Source organism: Bombus terrestris, chromosome 10 (assembly GCF_910591885.1).
Source record: "Bombus terrestris chromosome 10, iyBomTerr1.2, whole genome shotgun sequence".
Lineage (NCBI taxonomy): Eukaryota > Metazoa > Arthropoda > Insecta > Hymenoptera > Apidae > Bombus > Bombus terrestris.
The window spans coordinates 2,782,921-2,800,700 of NC_063278.1; the positions used below are offsets into that span (position 1 = coordinate 2,782,921).

The following is a 17,780-nucleotide window of genomic DNA, read 5'->3' on the forward strand; positions in this document are numbered from 1 at the left end:
TTTGAAATAGTGCCATCAAAGAAAGGAAGGTGAGGTAAAAAATGACTTACTATTATTATTATCATTAAATATGCAATAATTGCAATTTTTAATGCAACAAAGTCGGAGGGTATACGATTTCGTCACTACGAAATATTTAATCGAATCATTCTAATTCTCCGTAAATATATATTTTCAGTACATTCCAATTTTGAAAGTAATTATAACGAACATATCTTCAATCAAATTAATTGTTAATATAACATCGTTTGTATCGGATGACATCATTATTAATATTATTAATATGAAATTTATCAGTATCATGTAATTAACAAAAAATAAACCGATATGCAAGAAGACTTATCCTGAATTAATAAATAATACATAGGAAAAGGAAACGTTACTACTCACGGGTATAATAAATACCCGCGATCACTGTGCTGGCAAAAAATTCTACGTAATACAACCAGTCACCCGTGTCGATTCGGACCTTTCGTCCTACGACATGATTGAATAACTGGAGGAACAAAAGTGCATACGACTCATCATAAGATGCCAGGAACGTAATCATTCACGCTGTAGTAGTCCAGGGACAGTAATCGTGATGACTGTCATCAAGGAGGAATCATGCAATCCCATGGAAGAAAACTGTAACGAGACGTGGAATATTATAATTCGCTCTTAAGAATAATATTGATTATTTGGAAAATTTGATCTAGTGGAAGATTAATCTCTATTGATCTTTATTGAAATTTTAATGACAATATTCGATTAAAAAATGACAAATTTAAATACAACGAATAGGATTAAACGAAGTATAGATTACAAAATTACTTAGATTCTTGGCTTCGAAGCCCCAATAGGTCGTTTTCAGGAAACAAGAGCAAGAGAAGGGAATGATAAACCTTTAACAAGATATAAATTATTATTATATATGAATAATATATATGTGTGATTAATTTGTCTTGAAAGCTATGTGATGATTAACCAAACAATTTCAGATAATTAAATATAAATAATAATAAAATCAAAATGAAAGTACTGATAAAGACGAGATATCGCGCGAGTTTTCGCTCCACAAATTTTAACAGTTGAATGCCACCCCGCGCCACACATCTTCTTCAAATTACCTGTGGTGAAAAATTCACAATATTCTACGCCAATAAGAATGCTCGATTAAACTTTACAATATTTTCCACCAATAAGGACGCTCGATGTGACTTTATAATATTCTGGACCAATAGGAACGTTCGATTTTCCTATATAGGAAATATTATGTTCGTAATGGAAAATATTCTGTACCTCACCAATGATAATATGTACATATACATTTGTACTCATTTTTATAAAAATTGAATGAATAAATAACTGATTATATAAAATGATCATTTTGAATAGAAAATACTATGCTCTCAATTTTTTTTAATTTTGTCACGTTCCAACTGAATAAATGATTTTATCTCCAAAGTTGTTAATAACAAGTTCAGGCAAGAATCTTTAGTAACTGAATTTGTAAATTTGAATCTGAATTCAAATTTGGAACGTAACAAAGGGGAATCTTTTTACTTCCAGCTTTGCTTTTAATTTAAAGATCTAAGAATATTAATTTTCTTTCGTACTACTAGGATAAAGTTGACTGTTCTGAACGAGCAAAAGTTACACTAAATAATTTTCTCACTTACCAAACATTTAACACTACATATGCTCGAAGAAAATAAATTATATCTTGAGATATGTTCAACTTATATTTTGTATAAAAAAAATAGAAAATTAAAATACATTTCAATACAATTTTACAGATATAACATATATAGTTCTAGACTTTATAGAAACAGAACAAACTGAAATAAAGTGAAATTTATTAAATAATGCAAATTTCCAAGGTAACTAGATGTCTTGATTTCTCAGGTTGGCCAATATAAAAAGGGAGGGAACAAGAAAGCGGGAAAGTCTGTTTCCGTAGATATTCTTGCAAACCCCTAGTAATAATAGTGACAAGTGGCGACACCAATCTTGTGAACAAAAGAAATAATAGTGAAGCAACGTGCTTGGGCCATTTTAGCCATATAACTGCCGGGATATGATCACTCGTATTGTGTAATTTGTTAATAGTTTATCATTCGCCTTCCTCATTTTATCGTTGCATAGAAATAATACAAATATTGTGTTTTTGTTATTCAATACACTTTTTATATAATTTCCATACAAATAGAAAACAAAATTACTAATATCAGCGTCGATCCTTTTTGCTGCCGACACAAATCATTGAAGCCTCATGTTTCTCTGCTGGTATTATTTTTAATGTTTTATACGTTATATGGATTTAAGGATGGATATTCGAAATGAGGTATGATATTTATTAATAAAAATTTTGATTACTTATAACATAGAATTAATGTTATTCTCGATGATTTTTTTTATTGTTATGGGATTTGAGGTTAGGCTTATGGTTAGAAGATAAAATTGAAACTACTATTGATCACAAAATTGTAACTAAAAAAATATATCATTTACATAATAGAATGTTGCGATATCGTGTAATGGTAGGAAAGGTATATTTATTATTATACAATATTATATTACTGTTGTATTAAGTTATATTAGTTTAAATTAATTATCATTCCTTTGTACATATATACATGTATTTTTGTAATATTTTGTAAATTCCTTGAAATTAATGTATATTTATAATTGTTTAATTAACAAAGAGAACAAAATAATTATGTGTGTGAACTAATTTTAGTAACTGATTATTGATTGACCTGAAATTATTTCTGAATATTATACATAATTCATTTTTGTGTAATATAAATAAATTATATGATATGCAATGCTTCGCCATAAACAATATTACGTAGATTATCTTAATGTATTTTATTTCAATATTATTTCTTGTGATATTAAAATATTAAGTTTTAATTAATATCTTATTTTGTTTCAGCTTGATTTCCAATTCTTAGATTTACATGATTTAAATGACAATGATAAGAATCATTTAATAGGTATTTTAAAATCCAATGTCGCTAATGACACGTTGAAATTGCCATGGGACACAGTTGAATCTGGTAATGACGTCAATGCTTCTATAACAGAAATTCCACAAGTTCATAATCAATGGTATCATAATGGTAATTCTTTTATTTACTTACTTATTCAGATTGCATATATCTTATATTTATTTGTGTATTATATTGAACTTTGTCATTCATTTAGCAATGCCACCACAACCCTCGTATGCACAACAAATAATGTGTAGTGATTGGCAGGGACCAATTTATCCTGTTCCAACGGATGCTCATATACAACCATTTATGCCTGCTATGACTTATTCTCATCCTGGATATAATCTTGGAAATGAAATTCATGATGTTAGTTGTAACAGGGAAACTAATAGAAGGAACAATCGAGGAAGAGGAATAAGAAGAGATAATTTCAATCGTGGAATAAATCCTACAAATGAAATGCAATCAGGATATATGGGAGAGCAGGGCCAATTCCATCCGCCATTGTCTTTTGTTGTTATGTATCCAGATCAAACACAACAGCAACAATTCTCTGGTCATGTTCATTATCCTCCATTAGCTATATATCAGCCAAATATTCATACACATACAAATACACACCCTCATACGCAACCTGCTTATGGATATCCTCCATATCATCATCCTTCAGGAAATATAAGATGTGTTCGACAAGCACCACCTATGCTTTCTCAACCTACTCAAGAATGTACTAAAGTACAAGCTACAAAGTCTCATGAGAAACGAGTACAGAATCTCTACACACCAGTTAAGCAACCTTTTCATCAAGTAACTGAAGAGGATAATTCTTCACAGACCAATATAGTCACTACAGTTATAACTGTAAATAACAGTAAGGTAGAACAATGTACCGATAATGTAGATGAAAATACTGCCAATAGGAAAAATTCAAACACAAATGGGAAAGTACCACCCGTTAATGTTAAAATAGAGCATAACATTGTATCTACGGTAAATGAAAAATGCAATGGAGCTGAAAAAAATGATGTACCATGTGTGAATATTAATAGCAGTATTGAAGTGAAACAGAATGGAGAAACTGATAAAGAATATAAGAATGAAACTGTTTCTAGTATTAAAACTACTGTTGTTAAAACATTATCAAAACCAATTTGTAAAAATGAAAATGAAGCACATAAGGAAGATATTTCTAGGAAAAATGGGCAAGATGAAATTATTATTAAAACCCCAAGCAACTCTTCTAATGCAGCAAATACTCCAATAATTGTACCTGCTACACCATCCCCAGCTTCATCTAGCATATCTTGGGCTAGTATTTTAAAAAAAGGGAGTACAGAAGCACAACAGAATCTGTCAAATTACAAACCAACAGCGCGCATTAATCCTCTGCCAATCACAGAGAATAATATAACATCACAAGTATCATCACAATTAATGGAGAAAGATCAACCTAGCAGTACAATACTATTTACAAATGAAAATGTTTCATCTAATATACGAAATGAAAGTAAAAATTCTCAAGCAGGATCATTACAAAATCATTATAATGATCCTATTGCCTTCCGTATGGGTGGTAAATATTGCTCAAATTTATTTATTTTAAATATTTTCTTATTTAAATATATCTAATATATCTTTAATTTCTTTTTTTAGAATTCTTATTAAGTTATCAGATGGATAAGCAAACTGTGAGTTTATTACCTAGAGGATTGACAAACCGTAGTAATTATTGTTATATTAATAGTATATTACAAGCTTTGCTTGCTTGTCCGCCTTTTTACAATCTTTTAATGGCACTACCACATTCTAAAAATTCCAGTAAAACGTCTTCCACTCCACTTATTGATAATATGTAAGTGAAAATAAAATTTATTAGGATATCTAAAATAAATTTGATATTTCTATACATTAAATTTAACGCATATTATGTCATTTTGATAATGTTCCCTAAAATGTTTAATTATTTTTTATGCAGGATCAAATTTGTACATGAGTTTACACCTTTATCAGATGGTGCTCGACTAGCCAGGAAAGATCGAGCAAATAAACGAGGAGAAGATTCAATAGTAGATATACAAAGTGGAGTGGCCTTTGAACCATTTTATGTATATACAATGTTAAAAAATACATCAGCTGCGGGTGTATTTTCTGTGGAAGGACGGCAAGAAGACGCAGAAGAATTTCTTTCGTGCCTTCTGAATGGCATCAATGATGAAATGCTCGAAGTATGATCTCAATTAACATTCGTCTTAATATGAATTTTGATAGCATAATATGGATAATATTAATTCTTTATTCCAGCTTATAAAATTAGTAAATAATGATCAAAACGTAGCGAATAATATTGAAAATAATATAAGTTATAACAATGGAGAAGAAGAATGGAAGGTAAAATACAACATACTTCAGCTAAATAATTTAGCAATTAATTATCGAAGAAAGGTATTAATACCAAGATTTGGATTGTAGGTTATGGGTCCAAAGAATAAAGGATCTATTACACGGTGTACCGAATTTGGAAGAACACCATTATCCGATATATTTCGTGGGCAATTGAGATCTAGAGTATCACGAGCAGGAGAACAGCCGACAGATAATGTCCAACCCTTTTTTACGTTACAACTTGATATTGAAGTACTAATACTCATAAAGAAATCCAATATAATATTGCAATACAATAATATATTAATACAATGTTTTATTTTTAGAAAGCAGAATCCGTGAAAGGTGCTCTCGAAATTCTTGTTGGGAAAGATCAATTGGAAGGGATGACGTGCAGTAAAACAAAACAACAAATAGAAGCTTGGAAGCAAGTTACTTTAGAAGAATTACCCGTCATTCTTATATTACATCTAAAATGGTTTGACTACAAACTTGATGGTTGCTCAAAAATTGTGAAAAGTGTGGAATTTCCAATTGATTTAAAGTTGGATAGCAGTTAGTAAACAATTTATTAATTCTTGTCATTAAATTTATAAGATTCAAGTCAATTAAATTATCAAATTCATTTGTTACAGAATTCCTCTCGCCAAATGCTATAAAGAAACTAAATCCTAAGCAAAAACATTATAAACTGTTTGCTGTTACTTACCATGATGGCAAAGAGGCAACAAAAGGTCATTATGTTACAGATGCTTTTCACGTGGGATATGGTGGGTGGGTAAGGTATGATGATAGTTCATTAAAAGGCGTTTCTGAAAGTAATGTATTAAAACCTACTCCTCCAAGAGTTCCATATTTATTATATTATCGACGATGTGACACTATTGGGAATAATCAGTCAAATAGTGGTAAAGCACGTTAAAGCAAAAAGCATTAATTATGAATATAAATAAATCTATATTCTGAGCCTAAAGAGGCAACTTGAAAGAATAGATTTTACAGGTTTGTGGTTCTTGTTGATATTTGTATCTAAGTACAGAGAATGTTTATTAACCAATATCATAAAAAAAATAGAAAAGTATTTCTTTTCAATATGCTGTACTTCCATGAAACATTTGTACTAAGAATGTTGTTACAAGTTTTATGCATAGTTTTCTTGGTACGCGAAATAAATAATAGTTGAAGTTGAAGTTACAGAAGAGTTTTGATTTTGGCATTCATAGTTCTATTGAAGTTAATAAGCGCTTACACATTACATTTTATCAAAATATTAAATGTCACGATCTCTTGTACATATCTTTCATACTTTGATTATGAATATACAATGTATAAGAAAAGGATATACATAATAATCTTGTAGAAAAGAAAGCAAAAATAGAGAAAGGTTTTTCTACTTTAATGACAAAATTTCTATGAAATGCAAATTTTATATATGTCCGAAGAAAGATACATCTTACGCCTTAAGTTATTTTTGTATATAACCTTCCTGCGCCCTTATAATATTCCAACCTGCCAATTATTTTTAGCATATATTAGTTTGATAGCTATTCTATAATTAAAAAAAAAAAAAATAATTGAATAATTATTCAAAATACATATGTATTTCGTGATAATACATCTTTATACCATATTATTAAAATGAATATTTGGAAAAAGTAAAAAATAGAGATTTTGGACAAAAGAAATAATTGGTAAGATGGAATACTAACGTTATCAGTGAAGAAGATTGTATAAACATGAAATTTGTGTACAAAACTACCTTGTATGTGTCAAACTTGTGTCTTTAATTACAATTCTTTAAAAAAAAAAAAAAAAAACAAAAGACCAAAAAAAAAAAACAAAAAAAGAAATAAAAATATATTCATGTATTGCCATTTTATACATGTTAATACATGTAACAGAATACATTTTCTATTTTTTATAATAAGTTTAGTGAATGAATTAATTTAATGATACAAATTTGGATCCACAAATTTGGTTGTATTCGTATCGTTATTATAAAAATACTTTAACAATTTCAAAATACTTATCACTGAAATATGTTAAAAGTATAAAAATTACTGTATAACTTAATTGATTTTATATAGGTAATGTGTTAAATGTTTTGTTTTGCTTTGGGCTAGTGTGTGTGCGGTTTTAACTCTCCTGTTTCACATCATTCTTCTCGAATCTTTTTTAATTCTTTCTAGTTTATAAATATATTGATATTCATATATGAATATAATCTGTTGATAAAGCAACAAAATTCCCATTGCAAAACATCTTATTTACATTCTATTTCTCACATAATGTAGATAAGAAATACTTTTAGTAAAATAATACTTCCTACGAAGATGTAAAAATATATATATATTTATATATATATATATTAAAATGTATATTTAAGATTTATAAAAATTAATAAAAATATGTATATATGTTATCAAAACTTGATTATCATTTACTAAAAGATATTTTTTATTTCAAATATTGACACTTGATTTCACATATTATAATTACTTTTTTTTATCATAGCATTGTGACATTTATATGACACTTGATTTATATATATCAAATATTGACACTTATATATTATAATTACTTTTTTTTATCATAGCATTGTGACATTTAAAATTCATGAAAAAATTACAACCATATAATATATTTTAATAAATAAAGAGTACAAAAGATTGTTTAATACTTATTAATTAATAAACTTACTATTAATTACTTATTTCTAATAGTTCTCAGTTATATAATATTCGGTTGTATGTAATAACAGATCTTTTCATTCTAGTTATATAATAACAAATATTTATTCTAATTATTTATATTCTATCTTTATTCTAATTATAAATAAGACCCTTAATATTTAACAGTTTTGTTGCATCTCATAAAATATCATGTAGCTTTAAATCCTACAAAATATGCAATAACCACGAACAATATCATACAGATATAAAAAATATATTGAGGAGATGATATATGCTAAAAATGTGGGAGACAAACTTTACCAGCAAATAATTCTGAAATTACTGTAATCCATAAAGCTAAAACAAAAAGTATATAAGAAATGCCAACTTGATGTGAATTTGGTAACTGATATGGTTGTCCACCAATTTCATCAATGTGAAAACCCATTGGAAATATAACAGCTGCTAAGCAAAACAGCACCACTAAAAGATAATCTTATATTTTTCATGTAAAAAATTCATTTTTAAAAGATAATTAAAATTATTAATTGCACTTACTAGCTGTAAATCCTACCCATCTTGCATAGGAAATAACATTACGATCCCAATGAGAAGTAGCTAATAATATTATAGTGGCTGTTATCAAAATGCAACCAACAAAAATACAAATAAGAGCCATAAACCATTCTGGTTCCAAATTTGAACTGTAACAAACTGGAGGTCTATTATATAAAGTCATACATGACCACATTAGTCCTAGTCTTGTGTCTCCTAAAAAAATTTTAGTTTGTGAAAAGAACTTATACTTAAATACATATATATTACATTATATCATTAAAACCATGTAATTACTAAGAAATAAATAAAAGAAAAATATAATTTCTAATCACTCACCACCAACATCAGTAATAATCCAATCAGGCATAGCCAGACTGACAATTGCAAATATATCGGCAGCAAAAAATAATGTTCCCGAAATAATTGTTAACTTATCCATTTTATATTAATAATAATTAAATAATTTTACTTTAAGTTACTAAAAATAGTTAGTATCATTGATGTCAAAACGTTATTTTCTAATAATTGGGACAAAAGTAATTTTATTTCGAGGTTTGTTTTATTTGTTTTGATATCACTTCGTTCGAAAGTACACAATTTTCTAACCTAAACACTCGTGGCATGTAATACGCACTTAATAATACATATGCATATGTACCTATGTGTATGTATGTATATATATATATATATATAAGTAAGTACATATCTTATATTATTAAAATAACATAAAAGAGATACAAAAAAAATACAGACAGTGAATTAGTGTATATGTTATTATGTATATGTTAATAAATAACAAAATTAATATAACTAATATATATTATTTTTACACAAGCACGATTTTTTTACAAAAAATAAAATATATAATTATGTGCCCATTTTTATTACATAATTCATTAAAGTTTTTCTATGCAATATTGCGTTTCATGAAATTAAAATATTACAAATTTAACTATAAAATACTGTAGTATCGTGGACAAAAGGCCTAAGATATCGGCCGAACCGTAAACAATATCGGGAGAGCCGCGGCATCGTCGCGTACATCAATGCGTCGTCGGTCCTTTCAAGTGAACAGTTTCGTGGAAAAGGCCTGCGTGACCCTGGCCACGGGCGTTTTCGGGACACGTGCGCGATAGGGCGGGAAAAGACAAAGAGACGCTAAAGACAGTGTTAGTTGAGACGCCGGCGAGAACGAATGCAAAAGGCGTACAGTGTGAGTTGAGAAGCGAGAGCGTGCGAGTGCAGAAGCCGAAGACTAGAGTTGTAGAGTTGAGAGAGTCAGTGAGAGTTGCGGAGTTGCATGAGTTGCTAGCGTTGTAAAGAGATCGAGTTGTTAGAGTTATAGAGTTGCGAGAGTGATTTGAGTAGAATAAGATTTTTGCGTTTAGTTCAAGTTGAACATTTATAGTTCTCTGTCTAATTAATCTCTGTTATTTTTATTTATCTTAAATAAATAGTATTAGGAGAATTCTACAAATCTAAATTATCCTAATCCTATTCTTTTCCGATACTACAATACCTTAATTTTCAGTTAAACTGTATTCGAATATATAGAATGATTTCGACGTTTAAATTTCTTACAATCTGGTTCAGTCTGTATGAAATGATTATTACCTGCAAAATAAATAATGTATCTTACTACATAAAAAATGGCAAAGACATTATAATTAGATAGTAATATATCACTCACTATCATCTGTACAATCATGATTTACTGCTGGTGATAAATTGTTAAGACTTTCATTTGTTGTATCTTTACTGCTACTTATTTCTGATCCTTGTTCTTCATTATTACTTTTTGGGGATAAATTTAATGGTGATGTCCGATTAAATGAGTCATTAGCTAATCTTCCATCAAATTTAGGACTTAAAACATTATCTTCATCAAAGGAAATAGAAATTTCGTGGGAGCTAGATATATGTTTTCATTATTTATAATTCGTTCGATTTCAATACGGATTTACTACAGAATCCGGGTTGCAAAATTTTTGGTCTGAATGTATCTTTCAGGAGATATTTTAAATCGCTAAAGCCGAAAATGAGGATCATTTATTGCGGAAATGAACAGCTTTAAAAATTCATCCTTATTATATTTGACCGACAAAGATCTTAATTTTAAAAATCCGCCTAATCTGTCACCTTACGATGACTAGAAAATAAATAATAATCCAGACTTAATTCAATACTCACGATTCAAATGTATACAGAGTAATAAATTTTAAAAAAGGTCACGTTAAAAACCACGAATTCGTCACACAAAAAAAAGCTAAGCATAATTTTCTATGCTTCACTTTCGCGAAAAACGATCCCTATTTTCGGTTTCAACAACCTTAAAAAGTGTCATTCCAACCGAATAATTGCAGTCCAGATACTATAGTAAAGCCTTCAGAGTTCTTTTGTATTACTTACTTTTGTATTAATAGTAGTAAAACAGATGGATCGTCAATACCCAAAGTGTTACAAAATTGTGTTGTTTGATTATTTAGTATCAATTGTGGTGATACCACTGACACATCTGTACAATCAGGATTATATGATTTTACAGTTTGTGTAAAATTCAATGGAATTTCCAAATTACAGTTAAATTTTTTTAAAACTATCTCTTTCTCTTCTGTGGTTGGTGTAAATACCCATCTAGTATTATCATATTGTCCAGGCATGTACTGAATTCCACTTTTGACACTTAATAAATGATTTGTTAAATATAATATTGTTAACCACTCTAAGTCATAATGTAATTTCAGTGGTAAATCTGAATTATGTTTAATTTCAAGTATTTGAAGAAATTTTCTTTTTGGGAGACATTTATCTAGAGCCAGAAACTTAGTTACTCTTGTTCCTCCTTTTTCAGGAACAAGAGCTGCAAATTTACAGTGTAAATGAGCAGAAAACCAATAGCTCGGATAATGAAGTTCCAAAAGTTGCATACTTGGTGGACTACCAAGCATATTATTCTTAATATCATTTCTATAAAAACAATAATCTATCGTAAACACTCATATATTCAAAAATTAATATATTTTACATAAGTGGCTTTTGTTGTCTTACTTGAAAAAAGGTTTTTCTTTTAATAAAACATTTTCATCTCCATATCTAGTTATGCCTAATGGCCAATCATGTGTCAAGAAAATATCAATATTACCAGTAAGCTGTAAATGATACAAATCATAAACAAAGTGAATAATAATGAACATAGAACAATAACAAATAACAAAATAAAAAATAATATAATAAACGAAAAAGTTAGTCTCATGTTACTTTTATAAAATCTATATCCAAAATATGGAAAAGTAGGTATTATCAATGTATTACCTGTTTTAATCTAAATATTTCTAAATTTCTGATATGATATACACTTCTGAGTGTGCTTTCAGTATATGGTGGTTTTTCATGATGTCCTTGCATCCAGTGTTGACTTTTATATATACCTGATAATCCTGCAATTCTAATACCACCTATTGTTATTACACTGGCATATCCTAAATAATAAATATTAGGAGCTACCCAACCACCATATGATAGTTCTTGAAGATAATTGGAAGCTTCATGATTTCCCCCAATAAATATTGTTAACACAGGAGCAACTTTCTCGCCAGAATAATATCTATAAAATTTTTAAGATTCTTAAGGGTTTCTTAAATAACATGACAGATAAAAAGATAATTCAAATTATTTAACTGTTTCAATTTTAATAACATATTGGTTTGGCAACTCACTTATAAAAGGTACCCATGTCTTTATATTTATTAGATATTGCCATACATTTTAAATCACTCAAATTTCTTGTTGCTTGGAAATCTCCACAACAAATAAGTAAATCTATTTTTTCCCCATTAACCTTTTCCATTTCTTGGATAGTCCCGTAAATAATATCTAACTCGCCGTGCGCACAACCTTCTACAGCAATTCTCATCTTTATTTTTTTCTAAATATCCTTTTATTCAATTCACTTTTTCTTATATATTATGATAGTTCTCAACGCGTAAATGACATATTCCCGTATTTCTCATTTAATTATGTCATTAAAATTGCTAAAAGATTTCAAAGCATTAAAATAAACACATAGAGTAATCACATACTCTAACCTAACAATTTTTCATTATAATTTTCTTTAGTTATGTAGCCATTTTTGTAATTTAACATTCACGTTACCATAGATACGGTACTACCATGAAGTTTGTCTAAACATGAAGTACATAAGTACATAGAATCGAAATATATACATTGAATGGTTGCTGCTTATACGTAAGAAAATAAGAAAATTAGAACCAATAAATTAAAGATATATAGTTATGTTTAATGCGTAGTGTGGTGCATTTATATCCAATTATGAGTTTAATTTTTTCTACTGAAGAAGGATGGATAATATCTCATTTAAAATTTCTTAATAATATTTATACAAACGTAAAAAATAATAACACACAGTGTAAACTAATTTTTGATGAAATTTTATTTGAAATAAATTCTCAATACTTACGACAAAATCAAACAACTCAATCTGAACAACAAGAAGGAATTTCATTGCAAAGTAAAAGTAGAAAAAGAAAGCGATCAAAACTTTTGCCAGACGCAGATTTAAAAGAAGTATGTAATAAAAAACAAGGAGTTTAGTAATTTAATCATTAAACAAAATAGTTATAATCATTATAATAATCTATTTTGTAGATAAATTATATCAAGAAAACATTTAGCAAAATAATTTCAATTGTAAAAACAGAGGGATTAATTTCTACTAATATATTATCTGATAATAATGAAGCAGCACGCTTGGCATCACAAAAATTTTATCAGGATACATTTTGCAATGAAGAGGAAAATTTTTATGGGTGCAATGATATGGATATAGCTATTACGTCAGAATTAAAGGAGAAGAGATATGTTTTCCCTCAAAAATGTAAATTTTATTGCTATGATGTAAGAGACATTGCAAACAAGCTGGGCCTAAACAACCAATATGATTTTATATTGTTGGATCCTCCTTGGTGGAACAAGTCTATAAGAAGGAAAAAAAACAAATATTCAGAAGCTAGGTGATCTTGTATGGTTCAATATAAGCCATTATAAAAGAAAGCTCTCTGAACAATTTAATGAGAACAAGTACTTTGATAATAGTATAAGTTTTTCTTGTTCTCAATTTTGTGAGCATATGGGTAAATAAGATTTTAGATGCAACTTATCATCATAAAAAGAAACTCATGTTGAATAGTACTGATGATAGATTTTATTTTTGTTACATTAATCAATTGTATTTTTTATAAGTAAAAATACTTTAATTCTTAATAGCAATTTGCTGCAAAAACAATATTTTATATAATGTGCAAATTATGTCATATTTTTCTTTGTTAAACAGTTATAAAATGATGTACAATGAAGAGTTGGCTAAGATACCAATTGGCAAATTATTATGTTCAAATGGGCTTGTAGCAATATGGTGTACTAATGCTCCAAGTCATCTACATAGCATCTTTAATGACATATTTCCATCATGGGGAGTTACATACAGAGCAAAATGGTATTGGGTTAAAGTAAGTATATAATGTAGCCAAATTTTATAAATTGTTAAAAGTGTCAGTTATATTATAAATTACGCTTCACTCCACTTATATTTTAGATTACTCAAGGAGGAAATACAATATGTAATTTTAATTCTGCTCCTGGTAAACAACCTTATGAATTACTAGTTCTGGGATCTGTAGTAAATGGAAATGAAATAAACATTCCTAGTGGTAAACTACTAATAAGTGTACCAAGTGCTGTACATTCCCATAAACCACCACTTACAGGTAAAAATTATATGTCAATAACAATTTATGTTGAAAAAATTAATGAAGATATATAAAAATATTATTTTAAATTATAGAAGTTATGAGAGAATATCTTCCAAATGAACCAAAGTGTTTAGAAATATTTGCTAGATACTTACTTCCTAAATGGACAAGTTGGGGTCTTGAAGTATTGAAGTTTCAACACTTATCATTATATACAATGATAGAAGAAACAAAAAAAAATCAAAACAACACTAACACAGCTGTAAATAAATTGAATAATTAGTATTAAATTAGAAAAGAAAAAATATTTCAATGCTATTGTTTTCTTTATTGCACTTATTTTATTATCATAAATTAGTCATGCTTTAATAACAATGAAGTAACAGTATTATAAAGTGCCATTTACATGCTCGCTAATACCATTTTTTACTGAATTACGATAACCATGTGGATTCATTGTTTGCCACCTCCAGAAATCCTCACCTATATCAAAAAATACTTAGAAAAAAATCTTATTTAATATGAAAATATAATGGAAATGTTATTTCACTTACACATCCGTTCGACATTAAATTTAGTCCTCCATTCTAATTCTTTTTCTGCTAAATCTGTATTAGCATACATAGAAACAATATCACCCTCCCTTCTGTCTTTTATAACATATGGCACTGTTGTTCCTGTGACATTCTCAAAAATTTTAATCAATTCGAGTACAGATACACCTTTACCAGTACCTAAATTATAAATTTTTAGCCTCAAATGTCGTTTGTGTAAAGCATTTAAAGCTGCTACATGACCAGCAGCTAAATCCATAACGTGAATATAATCACGTATACCTATAAAATATATATTTTCGAAATTTTTTACTTTAAACAATATATGCCTTTAATGTTGCATAAGAGAAAATAAAAAATTTATTTGTACCTGTACCATCTTTTGTAGGATAATCACCACCAAAAATGATGAGTTCAGGTTTATGTCTTAAAGCTACTTGTGCTATATAAGGCATTAAATTTGTAAATGACTTTGTAGGATCTTCTCCAATCAAACCACTTTGATGAGCACCTACTGGGTTAAAGTATCTTAGAGAAATGATATTCCAATTCTGTTAAATAAAAATCAAAATTTTATATATATTTTGCTCAAAATTTTGATTGCTAGTAAAATTTTAAATAGATTAATTTTTCTGATATTTTCGAATTATTTAAAATGCACCTTTTCAGCTCTCGATATATCTTTAAGCATTTCTTCAATAAAGTACTTCGTTCTACCATATACATTTGTAATATTTCCCGTCGGGTGTTCTTCCGTAATTGGTAGGACGTTTGGTTCTCCGTACACGGTACAAGAACTGCTAAACACTAATTGGAAACACCCAGCAGCTTTCATTACCTTGTAAAAAGATTAAGTTTATTCCTTTTTATAATGCGAAAAACATTATGCACATAAAGACTTACTCAATTACATTTTACCTCTAACAAATTGATGGCACCGATAATATTATTCCGATAATAATGAAGTGGAATTTGCATTGATTCACCAACCGCCTTTATTGCCGCAAAATGAATTACACAATCTATTTTGTGCTAAAATTTAAGATATAACATGATTTTAAAAATATTATAAAAATGTTTAAGGTAATTCTTTTCTTAAGTTATATTTTGTACCTTTTTAAAAACTGTTTCAAGTTTGTCACGATCGATGAGATCGCAATTGTAAAATGTAACTTTCTTCCCTGTAATTTGTTCCACTCTTTTAAGAGCTGCGGATTCACCGCTACTTTCAGTAACACTATTAGCAAAATTATCTATTGCAACCACATCATATCCACTCTCCAAAAGTTCGACAATACAGTGACTTCCTATGTAACCAGCTCCTCCGGTTACGAAAATAGTTCTCCAATCTTTGGCCATGCTGCTGTTAAAAAATCATTATAAAAATAATATAGTATATGTTTTCTTAAACATCTTACAATAACTCTATAAAAATTATTATGCTTAAATCTGTAAGTTATTAATTGTGTTAAAAAATTTGTCAAACTGAACCATTATGCGTAATTATGATCTTTTTCTACAATCACGTAATAATATCTGTATTCAATTTAAGTATTTTCATTTTATATATTTCATAAACTAGATTTATGCAAACGAAAGTAAAGTAAATATATATGCACATGTTGATAGTTTGTAATGCTAGGCAAAGTACATACACAGTGTTTCGGGCATTCAACTGTATCGAACTGAGTTCAAGGTCATTAAAATATACGATAATGTACTACAATTGTGATATTTATAATTGCAGTATATATATATGTATATATATATATAATTAGCATCAAATTGTAAATATTAATTCAATTAACATAAAATTGAAAATAATCAATTTGTTCCATCTGCTTTTATTAAATTGAACATATTTGACTCAGAATAAATATTTCATTTACCATATCTAAAAGATACTTTATAAAATATGAAAAAAAGCAAAAAATTTATTCTAAAAAGAATAAAAAGGTATTAATTTTGTTAATCACTGGGTAAAGATAGTAAATATTCAGAATTCAACTGTTGAATTTAACGGTACTGTATAGAATCAGACGCTTCCAACATATTAAGAACATTACATTAATTTACATAATAGAAATACGGATAAAGAAAATTCGATTCTGTATTATTATTTTTTACATACATAAATGAAATATAAAAATAAGAAATATCCTTAAAAATATCATTTTCGTATATGAAATTTAAGCATAATGAATACAAGAAAAGAACTTCTTCTTTTATATTTAGTTTATAATATTAATAATTACATAAAATGTTTATTCTGCAATGTGTTATGTGTACAAAATATATAACAACATTTTCTTTTACCTTATACTATAGATTAAGATATAAAAATTGTATAAAGTATATGTTCCGAATTAATATTCAAATATAAAAAATAAATACTTTTATCGAATTAAAAGCGAGATAAAGGTACATTGTACTTTTAAAAATATTAATTATTACCTCAGTAAAGTAAAATTATAAATAATGAATAAGTCAAACCAATACAGAAAGATCTGTGGACACGCCGCGTAATCACTGACTCTACCTTGACGACTTGCCTCCTCTTCGGATATAAGAAAGTAGAGTTTAGTATGTTCGTGGAACGCGAGACATCCCCTCTTCTACAATACTATCGTACGAATTAACGTACATATACAGAAATATGCACACTACACAGTTCGACCCTCTGAAGTCCTTGCTTTCAGCAACAAGTTCTTCCTTTCACACAGATACTGCTCACCTATTCACCTACCTCCTTTACGAGAATGGGGGGAATGATGGGTCATATACAAGCTACACAGTTACTGCTTACATCATCAGACAATTTTTAACAGATTGATTCATTAAAATATAATTTAATTAGGTAACAAT

The 17,780-nt window shown here is 28.2% G+C and overlaps 4 protein-coding genes across 10 annotated transcripts; 2 read left to right on the top strand and 2 right to left on the bottom strand.

The window, feature by feature from the left end:
- Positions 1–2,001: 2,001 nt before the first annotated feature.
- Positions 2,002–7,608, top strand: LOC100645206 (ubiquitin carboxyl-terminal hydrolase 10-A). Its single transcript, XM_012312857.3, has 9 exons — positions 2,002–2,326; positions 2,921–3,107; positions 3,193–4,554; positions 4,635–4,833; positions 4,957–5,206; positions 5,283–5,369; positions 5,451–5,615; positions 5,690–5,918; positions 5,999–7,608. The coding sequence occupies exons 1-9, from the start codon at positions 2,297–2,299 to the stop codon at positions 6,283–6,285; spliced, it is 2,796 nt and encodes a 931-aa protein (XP_012168247.2). The 5' UTR covers positions 2,002–2,296; the 3' UTR covers positions 6,286–7,608.
- Positions 7,609–7,796: 188 nt separating this feature from the next.
- Positions 7,797–12,507, bottom strand: LOC100644852 (lariat debranching enzyme). Its single transcript, XM_020865038.2, has 8 exons — positions 12,310–12,507; positions 11,906–12,197; positions 11,642–11,742; positions 11,081–11,560; positions 10,127–10,208; positions 8,930–9,038; positions 8,594–8,806; positions 7,797–8,518 (listed from the first exon to the last, which is right to left on the bottom strand). Exons 1-8 carry the CDS (start codon positions 12,504–12,506, stop codon positions 8,331–8,333), a joined length of 1,662 nt encoding a protein of 553 aa, XP_020720697.1. The 5' UTR covers position 12,507; the 3' UTR covers positions 7,797–8,330.
- A 385-nt stretch (positions 12,508–12,892) lies between these two features.
- On the top strand, positions 12,893–14,668 carry LOC100644969 (N(6)-adenine-specific methyltransferase METTL4). Its single transcript, XM_012312856.3, has 5 exons — positions 12,893–13,177; positions 13,259–13,623; positions 13,944–14,118; positions 14,205–14,376; positions 14,454–14,668. Exons 1-5 carry the CDS (start codon positions 12,893–12,895, stop codon positions 14,642–14,644), a joined length of 1,188 nt encoding a protein of 395 aa, XP_012168246.2. The 3' UTR covers positions 14,645–14,668.
- LOC100644610 (UDP-glucose 4-epimerase) lies at positions 14,669–17,720 on the bottom strand. Of its 7 annotated transcripts, none has more exons than XM_012312852.3 (7): positions 17,455–17,720; positions 16,029–16,275; positions 15,834–15,947; positions 15,577–15,753; positions 15,286–15,466; positions 14,916–15,197; positions 14,669–14,844 (listed from the first exon to the last, which is right to left on the bottom strand). In XM_012312852.3, exons 2-7 carry the CDS (start codon positions 16,272–16,274, stop codon positions 14,750–14,752), a joined length of 1,095 nt encoding a protein of 364 aa, XP_012168242.1. In that variant the 5' UTR covers position 16,275; positions 17,455–17,720; the 3' UTR covers positions 14,669–14,749. The 7 variants fall into 7 exon arrangements, with proteins under 7 accessions (XP_012168242.1, XP_012168240.1, XP_012168239.1 ...); XM_012312850.3 differs by having other exon boundaries at positions 16,029–16,278; XM_012312849.3 differs by having other exon boundaries at positions 17,370–17,720.
- Positions 17,721–17,780: the final 60 nt, after the last annotated feature.

Bases quoted from the DNA above. Each gene is read 5' to 3' on its own strand.
- LOC100645206 (XM_012312857.3), top strand. From the start codon at position 2,297: ATGGATTTAAGGATGGATATTCGAAATGAG. The intron at 5,616-5,689 runs GTACTAATACTC...TTTTATTTTTAG, and splicing joins CGTTACAACTTGATATTGAA to AAAGCAGAATCCGTGAAAGG. The intron at 5,919-5,998 runs GTTAGTAAACAA...CATTTGTTACAG, and splicing joins TGATTTAAAGTTGGATAGCA to AATTCCTCTCGCCAAATGCT.
- LOC100644969 (XM_012312856.3), top strand. From the start codon at position 12,893: ATGCGTAGTGTGGTGCATTTATATCCAATTATGAGTTTAATTTTTTCT. The intron at 13,178-13,258 runs GTATGTAATAAA...TCTATTTTGTAG, and splicing joins CAGACGCAGATTTAAAAGAA to ATAAATTATATCAAGAAAAC. The intron at 14,377-14,453 runs GTAAAAATTATA...TTTAAATTATAG, and splicing joins CCATAAACCACCACTTACAG to AAGTTATGAGAGAATATCTT.
- LOC100644852 (XM_020865038.2), bottom strand. From the start codon at position 12,506: ATGAGAATTGCTGTAGAAGGTTGTGCGCACGGCGAGTTAGATATTATT. The intron at 9,039-10,126 runs AACTGAAAATTA...AATTATTATTAA, and splicing joins TATATATTCGAATACAGTTT to TATAAAATGGATAAGTTAAC. The intron at 8,807-8,929 runs GTGAGTGATTAG...AAATTTTTTTAG, and splicing joins GATTATTACTGATGTTGGTG to GAGACACAAGACTAGGACTA.
- LOC100644610 (XM_012312852.3), bottom strand. From the start codon at position 16,274: ATGGCCAAAGATTGGAGAACTATTTTCGTAACCGGAGGAGCTGGTTAC. The intron at 15,948-16,028 runs GTACAAAATATA...CTTAAATTTTAG, and splicing joins TTGAAACAGTTTTTAAAAAG to CACAAAATAGATTGTGTAAT. The intron at 15,198-15,285 runs GTACAAATAAAT...TATATTTTATAG, and splicing joins TCCTACAAAAGATGGTACAG to GTATACGTGATTATATTCAC.